General features: G+C 54.2%; 1 protein-coding gene across 8 annotated transcripts in view; it reads right to left on the reverse strand.

The window, feature by feature from the left end:
- The window catches only part of DNAH1 (dynein axonemal heavy chain 1), a 76,559-nt gene extending 65,469 nt beyond the window's left edge, over positions 1-11,090 (reverse strand). For 6 of the 8 annotated variants that reach the window (XR_011994384.1, XM_072720784.1, XM_072720785.1 and 3 more), the window contains exons 1-6: positions 11,028-11,090; positions 6,792-7,152; positions 5,755-5,827; positions 3,337-3,511; positions 2,767-2,923; positions 1,727-1,859 (exon numbers count right to left, since the gene is read on the reverse strand). Coding sequence is in view for 6 of the 8 variants with exons in the window: in XM_072720784.1 (XP_072576885.1) it covers positions 1,727-1,859; positions 2,767-2,923; positions 3,337-3,511; positions 5,755-5,827; positions 6,792-7,133 (880 nt within the window). In the remaining 2 variants the exon portion in view is untranslated. Of the gene's footprint in view, positions 1-1,726; positions 1,860-2,766; positions 2,924-3,336; positions 3,512-5,754; positions 5,828-6,791; positions 7,153-11,027 lie in introns of those variants that run through there. The other 2 variants (XM_072720787.1, XM_072720786.1) reach the window with 2 other exon arrangements.
- Positions 11,091-11,365: the final 275 nt, after the last annotated feature.

The following is an 11,365-nucleotide window of genomic DNA, read 5'->3' on the forward strand; positions in this document are numbered from 1 at the left end:
AGAACCTAAAGTCACACTATGGATGCATCCTATCCTGGCTCTGGTCAGCCTCCTTATACTAGGAGCAGCTCCCCAAGGGCAGGCATGACACATGGTCACAGCTGTGTCCCCATACTTAGAATGGAAACTGGTACCTAGTCGGTTTCAATATACTTCTTCAGAAAGAAGATGCACATGGCACGGTGCCTAGAGGGAATGCCTTAAAATAAACTGATGGGTGCTACAGACTGGGTTGAGGAAAAATGGCTGGAATTTCAAGGAAATGCTACCTGCTGATTGATGCTGGAAAGATGAGTAAAGGGGCTTGTTGTGGTAAACCTCATTGGCTTTACTTCTGTTTTGCTTTTCCCTTCTTCCCTTCCCTTCCCTTCCTATAAGCTTCTTTTTTGAAAATGCTGGCCTGTCTTGGCTCAACTTAGAGAAAAAGATGTCACTGAAAGCCCCCAGCAGAACACCAGGGGTCTCTGGCAGAAATGCTTCCTGCCAGCCTCTCCCCCCACCTGTGCTACTGCCCCAAGGCAGGGCCCGTGTGAAGAGGTGCCAGCAGAAGCACTTTGGGGAGGCTGGTACTTGGTACATTTAAGGTTAACGCAGCCACATACCTTCTGGTTTTATCACCAGGAACTGGAGATCTGGGAACAATTGAGTTAAATCATTTTTGTAATTAAGTCCAAAGTAAAGGGAACATTCTGGGTTTCTTGTCTAGTTCAGAGGAATTGATTCCAGCATTAACATGTTTTTAAATCGAGACATAAACTTGCAGCCTGCTCAATGGACTTGTTGTAGGGCCCCCTGGAGGCCAAGCAGTCTTAAAATCAACCAGCATGACTCTCAGTCTTGGGCACAGTCCACTAGGGACCCACTGCCCATCCCAAAGCAGTTTGTCCATGCCCATGGGGCAGGGAGTAGAGCAGCCTTCAGCCCTGTGCAGGGGAACAGCCACTTCCAACCTCCAACCTCCTAACCCAAATCTTCCTCAGATGCCCACACAAAGACCAGCCATGTAGACCAGAGTGGCAGCCAAGGAAGTTCACCCTGGCCCTGTTCCCTCCAGTAGCAAACACAGCCCCAGGGCAGACATGGGCCAGGAGAGGGGCAGACACGGACAAGGCTGAGCCGCAGCTCATCTGTGCAGCAACAGTCCGGGTACATGTGTGGGGGTGTGATAGTGGCCCTGAATGTGTGACAGTAGGCGTGTGAGTGTGTGTGGTGAAAATGGGCATGGGAGTGTGGGTGATGGCATGTGAGGACAAGGGGGAGGATGCCTTGTGAGTGTGTGATTGCAAGCAGATGTGTGAGCTTGAGGGTGTGTGCTGTCCACACAGCAGTGAGAGCTGAGAGACCACAGGTACAGCTGGAGCAAGGGTGATTTCTGGGTGGCAGGATGGAAGGGCTTGAATTATGCCCCTTATGCACATGGGAATGTTTCCAACAGGATTGTATCTTTTTAAAATCACCAATAAACCAAAGATTTAAAAAAAAATTCTGAATACCATCCAGCTGTCCCTTCCCTGGCCCTTCCATGTCTTCCCTAGTCCTTGTATTCCTTGCCTCTGTTTGACCTGCCCTTAGCCTAAACCTCAACTGGGAGGCCTCAAGAGGTGGGGGCCTCACCTCCCATGGCTACCAGCCCCCAGGGCAGCCCAGGAGTCCAGGCCTGGGCTGCTGCCAGGCAGGGATGGTGCAGACCAGGATCCTGCCCCCCACACATGCCAGTCCTGCTCACCGTGCCCCAGGATGTCATCAGTGGGGAGAAGGGCTTTTCCAGGGACAGGTTTCCTGTCCTGAGACCCCGGCTCCAAGCCCATGTTGATCCACTCACTGGGAGTCTGGCAATCAAACTCCTCATTGTCGAACACCTGGAAGAAATGGGCTGAGGTCAGGAGGAAACAGCTCACCCCTACAGGGGCCCAATGACCTGGGTGTACCAGATGATGAGGGTGCCTAAGTACGGTCCTCTTCAGATGCAGGAACTACAGACTAGGGACCCGGGGGCTGGATGCCTCCTCTGCTGTTTACAGGGGTCTGTGGAGTCTGGCTCCTGTGAAACCCCGGATCCTCGTCCAACCAGTCCATCCTGATGCAGGCAGAGGGTTATCTGGGTACTCAAAGCAGGATGTGGGTGTTCTCTCCTACTGCCCAAGGGTCATCCAGCTCAGACCCAGGAGAAGAGGTAGCCCTTGGATTTTCCTGAGCACCTCACCTACACCCAGACATGAAGGAGATTCAGGGTTGTCAGGGAGGCCACCCTTAGTAGGGTGATGTGGATTCAGCTCTGCCTCCCTATAGGGACCATCAAGCAAGACATACTCAGGGTCATGGGGAGCCAAGTGAAAGCCAAAACAGACTATGCTCCCTCTTTCTCTTCCCTAGACTCAGTATCCCAAAGGGGCTACAATGATGTTCTTTCCACCTCAGTTCCCCCCCATCTCAGTGAGTCCAGAAGCAGTAGTCAGGAAGGTCTGTACACTATTCCACAGTCCAACTGGGCTGCTTCTGGTGCCTGGAGGTGGTGGGGGAGGAAGGCAGGCAGAGATCATGGACAAAACTTCCCCAGGCTCCCAAGAAGGAAGTAGAGTCAGCATCTCAGGGGTTCTGGGCCCCTTCTGCTCCAGCCTAAGGTGCTCAAAACCCCTGGCAGGATGCTCCAATTATGCTTGATAAATGAGTGCTTATGATTGCCATGGGATCCCCTTTCGGGTCTGAGCCCTCAGCCTGGCTTCTATTACCCTCCACCCATCAGCCCTCTATAGAAACTAGACTCACCTTCAGTGGGAGATAGGTGGGGAATATTGGGTCATTTCCCTGCTCAATGGTCTGGGGGTTGTGTGGGTCTGGGTGCCTGGGCATGAGCTTGTTGGAGTCAATGCCCTCCTGAGCCAGCAGCTGCTCAATGTCCAGACTCAGGTATAGTCGCTTCCTCCTGGCCAAGGGGAAAAGGGGATCTCATGACAGCTCAGCTCATGTGAGGCAGCTTCACAGATGCCAGCAAGGGCCCACAGGGTGGTGGGGCCCAGAGACGCTTCCAGGGCCCTCTACCCCTCTGGAGCTTATCAGGAAGTGGTGTGGCAGTGGGGCTGGCGGGCTGGGCCCCAGCTGCCCTCTGGCCTGCCTGGCAGTTCCACCACATTGACTTAAATGCCATCCTCCCCAATTCCACAGCAAGGAAAGCAATTTGTTCTATTAAGAAACCAAAGGGCTAGAAGATTTGCACAGAGACCCATTTTAGTAACCCCTGCCATGAGGTCAGTTACCTCACTGCTCTCCCTCACCCCTTGAGTTGGGTGGATACCACCTACCAGGGGACCAGCCCTCCTGCTGCCAGCTCAGCCGTACCTCTCGATCTCGATCTTGCGGGGGCACTGGCCCGGCAGCACCAGGAAAGGCACTTGTGCCTTGGGCTCATAGGCCTGCAGCGGGAAGTCAGTGTGAGTGAGCAGCTGGGTGGTGGACCCGATATGCTCCTGCTCCAGGCTTTCCTCAAAGTCCTCAGGGATCTCAAAAGTTTTGACTGTAGGCAGAAGCACAGACCGGAGTGGCTGGGGCTCAGGCCAGGGCCCCAGTACACCCCCAGACAGGGGTTTAGACCAGGGCCATGCACGAGTCAGGGAAAGGGAAGCTCAGAGCTTGCCTGAGGCCGGCAGTGGCAAGAAGAAGCCAGCTTTGGCACCAGTTACCCAAGAGGGTGCGAGCCTGGAGGGACAAGGGCCTCTGGAAGGTGTGTTTTGGTCCTGCTCTCCTTGCCCAGAGCCAGCGTGCTCAACCATTCTCTTCCATGCCACCCACAACCCCACCCCACCCCCACACACTCTGCACCAGGGGACTTTGCTCAAGCCAGATGCTGACTCAAATGACCAGTGGGGATTATAACTGGACAGGAAGACGAAGTGGTAGCTCCCTGCACATCTAATGGGTCCTGCCCACGCCCACCCCAGAGGCCCTCCGAGGCATGTCAATGGTGAATCCTAGTCACCCTGTGGGAGCATTTCTAAACTCAAGGCATCCTGGATATTGTACGAGCAGGTGGTGCCATCACCCTGGCCCTGTGGGACACTCAAGACACAAAATGGTCACCCCTACTTAGACAACCAGGGCAGATAGAAGCTTCCATTCTGGGTCTGAGGGCAGGAGAGCTGGTGGAGAGAGAGCCATCAGCAGGGTGACTATTCTAGCCTGCCTGGAACAGAAGGATTCCAGGAATTGGGATGTTACATGTAAAGGAAGTCCCCAAAGTTGGGGAAACAGAGTGTGGGAAGATGCTTCAGAAGATGAGCCATCTCTTCCAGAGGCTGGGTAGGCTCTAGAAATCTCGGTGATGGCCCCCATCCAGTCTCCTGAGAGGCCTTAGTGACCCCCACTTTGGGCCTCACCACCCCTCTGGAGACAAGAGGTAGTCACACTGCAGGAGAGCTCAGCTTGGGATTAGCCTCTGGGGCTCTACGGAAGACTCGGGAGGCTCAGCAGAGGCCACCTGTCTTCAGCTGAAGTCTGCTCTCTGACCAGAGTTGCCAGGTGCTCAGGAAACCCCACAATACCAAAGAGGCATGGCTAAGAAGGCAGCTTTCAACCTCCTTTAACCATCTGCTTTGGAGCTGGGGGTCCATGACACTCTTCCACTCCCAGGACCATGGGCTTCTGGGCCCAGCCCTGCATCTTAGGGGCCATGGAACAGCCAGGGTAAGGACAACAAAGCCTGGTCTCCAGCCCAAGTGGGCTTCTCAAGTCCTCCCCTTGACCTTCCAGCAGCAGAGTGGACTTCTGTTGCTGGATGCCACCACCTGTGGCATTTTGGGGCACTGCTTTTCCTCAGGTGGGTGGGAATGCAGAGTTGCTGAGCATCCCCACCCCACCTGCTCATGGATGGTTGGAGCACCCCCACAGCCCCTAGATTCACACTCTGTAAACATTTTTGGAGCCACTGATGTCTGTGAGGCTACAGAGCACAATAGCCTGGATCCTTAGCTCACTGTGCAAATGCACGTACATGTGATATTTCCTGGGCCACTTTTGGAGCTTCCCAGACCCCATGAGACCTGTGGGCACTGAGAGGACTAATCTGAGCAGTGCCAGCAAGGAATCAGGCCTCTCCTGGAGCTGGAGAAGAGAAGCACAGCCGGGCCCTCTTGGCCTGATGGAAGGGAGTATTCTCTCTGCCAGCCAGGTGGGAGGGTCCCCAGCCAACTCTTTCCCATCACTCAGGGCCCCAACCAGCTTGCTGCCTCTCCCGGAGCCACCCTATTCTCCCCTCTGCCACTGGAGACTGCCCCACACCACACAGCCCTGTCCCAGACCTTACAAGACTCAGTGCCGAGCCTGAGATGGAAGAGAGTCATTCTTCCCTCCTTCAGCAGAGATCTGGGCACCTTCCTGTGCTATGCCCTGCTCCAAGAGCTAGAGTCCCAGCAGGGACAATTCAGACACAGCCCTGGCCTCCTCCAAGCTCATGTTTCAGGGGAGGAAGAAACAGAAGTTACACCTGTGAACACCTTAGCATCTCCAGCCAGGCAGAGAACGGATGCCCTGGTCCTCAGCAGCCCAGCCCAGCCCACCATGGTGCCCTCATCGCAACTCTGCTAAGAACAGAAAGAAGCTGTGCTTCACTGAGCACTGAGCACCTTATGCCTTGTTACCCCCCCCCCCCATTTTACAGCTGAGGAAACTGAGATCCAAGCCAGGAAGAAACCATCTCTCTGATCCCAGAGACCCTGCCTCTAAATGCCCCCACCCATCCCCCTTGCCCATCTAGGCACTCACCTTTTGGAGTAAACTTGTCAAGGTCAGCCTGCCGAAGGAGGTCTTGGTTCATGTGGGGACCACGGCATACTTCCTAAAACCAGATCCCAGAGCTCTGAGGGGATGTAAACACCCTCGGGACAGGCAGGACCTGGGAGGGACCATCTCCCTCAAGCCTACCAGGAACACACTGGGGGCACAGGAATGGGGCAGAAGCAGTGAGTTTCCACAATTCCTCATTCAGAGGCCACAGTGGACCACAAACCACAGCCTCCTGGGGCACCTCTGACTCCAACCCCTTCTGGTCCTGCATAGCTTCCCTCCTTACTCTAGAACACTCCTGCTATGTCCAGGGTCCCACAAGATGGAGGGACTACAAGGCCTGCAGGTGTCTCTGTGCATGTTTCCCCCACCAAGGGCAACTCTGGCACCTCTAAATTAGTGAGGATCAGTGGGTCCTTGCACTATCTCTCTTGATCCATCCCAGCTAAAACTTTTCTAAGGCTATCTAGGACTACGGGGCTCTTTAAACTCTCCCCTAGTCACCCCCTCTCCATTGTCCCCCTACCCCAAGCCCTCCTCTGTCCCCTTACATTCTTTCCTCCTCTTCTACACAGGCCATGGCCTCTCTCAGGGTCCCCAAGCTCCCTGCCTGAAACATGCCCCCTGCCAGCCACTCAATACACACATAGTATGACACCTTGTCCAAGGAACCCCTCCCCAACCAGAGCTGGGGGAGGACTCCCCCACCAAAGCTATTGCCCCATGACAGTAGGGACATAGATGTCTTATCCTCACTGTCACCAGTGCTCAGTCCAGGGCCTGTCAAATAGGAGATACTTGGTAATGAATTGTTGAATGAACAAATAGATGGAGGGATAGATGGATGGATGACCAGAAGGATGGATGGGTGGATGGACAAATTACAGGACAGACAGATGGCTAGATGGATGAGTGAATAAATGGGTTGATAGAGAGATAGATGGGAGGGAGGGAGGGAAGGAAACCAGAACCCACAGGAGGACTTGAACTTGGTAGGGGACAGCTGCCACACTCACCCCAATCTGATCCAAGCTTCCAGGGCTGAGGATGTCAGAGTAGAACCCACGCTGCTTCATGAGGGGATACTGCTTATCAGTGGCTGTCAGGGGCAACTTCCGGGGCTGCCCCAAGTCTGAGAGCGTGGGTGAGGATAAGGGTAAAGGCAGGGGATTGGGGTCAGCACTTGGAAGAGGCTTCTCTGACCCAAAATCTGGTCCCAGAAGAATCCTCCCCAGGTTATGCTCCAGGTCTGCATGGGTCCTCTTCAGACTACACTCTTGGCCCCCAGGAATACCACTGCACTCTGGGCTCTGAGGGGTCCTTCCCGGGCTGTGGCCTTCTCTGTTAGGTTGCTCCATGCTGCTTCTTAGGGTGCTCCTAGGAGAAGATACTGGCATCACTGGAATCTGGCAAGCTTCTGCTCAGCCCCCAGGGGCACCAGGATACAGGGATGCCTTGTCTGCATCCTGTAACAAGCCACAGCTCCCCTCCCCCACAGGGTTTGGAGAGGAAGAGAATGGTCTCCTAATCTGGACAGATACATGGTGCCAGGCAGGTTCCAATTGGAGACAGCAGAGCCTTCCCTGGACATTGCATGTGAGAAATGAGCCCCTAGAGTCAGGGGATGAGTGGGGGGAGTCAGGCAAGCTCTTCAGATGCCCCACTGCCGTGCATCCTTCTGCATTTGCTCACTCCCTCTCCTCCATGTTAGAGAGCAAGGCCTGGTTTCGCACAAAGGATACAAGTAGGGTGGCTCGGATCTCACTCAGTGAAGGTCCCTGTTTGGTTTTCCGCAAAAGGACTTTCAGCAGGAGGCAGCCCTGGTGCCTGGTGCCCCCAGCCCATCTGAACTGCCCTGTCCCTCCCCAGTGTGGGGCACTGGGCCATGCCCTGTCTCCCCCATCCATGTCTGCCCCACACCATAACCCAGGAGCCAGAGGATTAAAGGGCTTCCCCAGATGGATACTGACCCTCCAATGACCCATAGATCCTGCTACCAGCTACAGAATGATATTCACTTGCTCTGGCTCTCAGGGTCAGCTCAGCTCATGCAGTGTATACCCTCCTGTCTCCCCATGGGGTTGCATGCACATCCCCCATTCCAGGGACAAGGGCTTACAGAATTTTTATTGTGGGATGAGCAAGCCCTTGCCAAGCCACTGTTGCTTTTGACTACCTCAAAACGTATCACTGGGGGGAAATGCTTGGTCAGGGGAATGTTATAAGAAATTGGATGAGGGTACAGTGATGAAGAGGTTTCCATGTAATGTGGTACAAATTAAAAAAGGAGCGACACCGGGATCCCTGGGTGGCACAGCGGTTTGGCGCTTGTCTTTGGCCCAGGGCGCGATCCTGGAGACCCGGGATCGAATCCCACATCGGGCTCCCGGTGCATGGAGCCTGCTTCTCCCTCTGCCTATGTCTCTGCCTCTCTCTCTCTCTCTCTGTGACTATCATAAATAAATAAAAATAAAAAAAATTAAAAAAAAAAAGGAGCGACACCTAGGTGGCTCAGCCTTTGGCTCAGGTAGTGATCCCAGGGTCCTGAGATCGAGTCCCACATCAGGCTCCCCGCAGGGAGCCTGCTTCTCCTTCTGCCTATGTCTCTGCCTCTCTGTCTCTCATGAATAAATAAATAAAATCTTAAAAAAGAATAAAATCAAAAAGGAGTGAATCTATAATTAGCTCAATTTAAAAAGTCGATTAAAAAGAGAGGGTATCTGGGTTGCCTGGGTGGCACAGTCTGTTAAGTGACTGCCTTCAGTTCAGGTCATGATCCCAGGGTCCGGGGATTGAGCCCCACATGGAGCCTTGCATGCTCAATGGGTAGCCTGCTTCTTCCTCTGCCCCTTGCCCTGCTCGTGTTCATACTCTCTCAAATAAACAATTTAAAAAAGAGGGGGGGTATCTTAACAAAAGGATACCCTGACCCAAGCAAGGCCCTCTCCCTTGGCCCCATCCCATTTCCCACTCCCTGTACACTGGGACAAAGCAGCCAGGAACTTGTGGTACAGGCTGCTCTGTTGGCGGGGTATTTCCTGCTCTGTCATCTCCATTTTAGCCACCAGGTGTGCCTGGCTGGTATAGGCTTCCTGTTGGATCACTGCAGGGGAATCCTGCCTGGATTGATCTGAAAGGCAGAGTGGGCAGCCAGGACTGTCTGGATCAAAGCTACCCCAGCAGTGTTGAAGTGGCCTGCAGCTGCTAAGTCCATTTCTAAGAAGGGGGTGGGGAGTTGGCAAGGCCACTTCAGGGCCCATGACAGGCAGATGGGGCTCTGGCAGGAAGCCCCAAACTCTGAGCCCAAAGGCTGACCAGCTTCTAGCCAGTCCGGCGTGGCCTACCAGTACTCAGCTCCCTGAACCCACTCTCTGGTGGCCAGCCACCTCCCGGGAGGGGTGCTGAAAACAATGTTGAATCTGGCCTACCCTCAGTCACCAGCTTTCCCAGAGCACCCTAGGGGACAGAGGACCGCTGGGGCTCAGCTCCATCTTGGCTGCAAACCTATAGATGTCTGTTAATCTTTGAACAAAATCACCGAACAGAGCAGTTCTTGGAGAGGACGAGGTCCCCACTCCACGGAAGGGCACCCTGCTCCCTGGTATCCCCAGCTCTCAAATGTACTTGAACCTATTTGGCTGCTGAACTGGTGTGTTGTCAGGCTCAGCCAAGATAACAGATGCGGAAATGTCCAGGAAAGCACAATGTTTCTGGTGGTAAAAAGACACTGTGATGGGGAGGGGGCGATTCTTGTTCCTATGAGCCCTTTCCCTCTGAGCAGATTGGCAGTAGGGGACCCATCCAGGCACATCCCAAGAAGGAAGGCATGAGAGTAAGTTGCCAACAGAGAATCCTGTCTCCCCAACCATCTCTCAGCCCTTTACAAAGATCCACAGTGCCCTTCCTGTCCTACTCCAGCTCTGAGCACTTGTATTTTGCTCGTGTGCACAAGACCTGTGACAGACAGACAGACATGCCTCTATCTCCTGTCAGCCCCATGGGTGATGGATGCCTCTGTGTGGGAACGAGCATGGCTGGCAAGAGCATGAGGGCGTGGTTGCCAGCAAGCCTCTGCTGGCCACTCTGGGCACTCTCCCATCTTGCATGAGGACACTGCACCAGGGAGCTCTGAGGTTCTGCAAAGTGAGTCCTTATGGGAGGAAGGCCTAAGCAGGAGGGCTTCAGAGCCATCCACCCGATTCAACAAAGACCCTGCATCTGTTTCACACACCAGGTTCTGGGTAAGGTATTATCTAATAAGGATCTATAACTTAAAGGATTCTTGAAGTCTCTTCCCTTGATACGGTTGCCTGGCAAACAATACTGTGGGTAGTAATAACCCATACAGGCTTGGGGGTCCTGCCTTTTTGGTGTCCTTGCCCAATGTGAGTCCCTCTGTGTTCCTACAGCTGTCTGAGGCTCCTCCCTTCAGTGGAAATCTCCCTGTATTCTGTGTACACATCTGTCTGCCCTGCCAGGTGACCACGAGAGCTGCAAATGCAGTATTGTTGAATAACATTGATCTCCGGAACCTCAGCACCTAGGCTGGGCTTGGCACACAGTAGGTGCCTAGAAAGTGCTTGTCAAATGATTTTATGAATGAATGGAGTTAAGCAAGGAAGGAAGTTGATGTCTGACAAACTCTGTGATATAGGTATGGTGGATTTACAGATGGGGACACAGAGGACTAAGGAGACAGACTGGGTGCAGCTGGCGTCAGGAGAGGGACTGCGTGGCTGATGAGGTGGGCTCCTTCTCCGCAGAGGCCTTCCACAGTGTGTGTGCGGCTACATTCTCAGCATGCGAGGGGAGGGGCAAAAAAACCCACCTCCAACCTAGTAAGTACAGGCTTATCTGCAAGGTTTTAAAGGTTTAAAACCCCACCTGGGGGGGGGGGGGGGGTGTTGAGCGTCTGCCTTGGGCTCAGGGCGTGATCCCCTGGTCAGGGATGGAGTCCCGCATCGAGGGCCCCGCTTCTCCCTCTGCCTAGGTCTCTGCCTCTTTCTCTACGCCTTTCATGAACAAATAAAATCTTTAAATAAATAAAATATTTTTAAAAAACTAAATAAAAATAAAAGTGCGCCCCACTCCTGAGGGCCAAGGCTGGGGAAACCGGGTGCGCCGACGCCCGCAGGCAGGAATGTGGACCCTGGGCGGGGAGGACGTCACCCTCCCGGCCACTCGCCCTCTGCGCCTAGTGAGGCGCCCCCTGCCCCTTCTCGCTCGGCCCTCCCTGGGCGCCGCCCACTTACCTACCGGCTCCAACGTGCGGAGTAGGATCTGGAGCCCCGTCTCTAAGGAGGGACGCTGGGCCTGTTGCTAAGGGGCGGGACCATCCGTGCGGAGGGCGGGACTTCCGTCTGCGGAGTCCCACCCCCCCCACCCCGCTCCCCGCGCTCCCTGCTCCGCTTCCCTCACCCGGGCAGCTGCGGGGACCACGGACGCCCTCTAGGCTGTCAAACCCAGGCTCCATTACCCATCACCCCTCCCCGACTCTTCTGGAGTAAGAGACAAAACAGCCGAACGCAGTGCGAGGACTTTGATTGAATCTTGGTAAAAATAAATAAAATTAAAATTACAGTTATGTAAA

Source organism: Vulpes vulpes, chromosome 9 (assembly GCF_048418805.1).
Source record: "Vulpes vulpes isolate BD-2025 chromosome 9, VulVul3, whole genome shotgun sequence".
NCBI lineage: Eukaryota > Metazoa > Chordata > Mammalia > Carnivora > Canidae > Vulpes > Vulpes vulpes.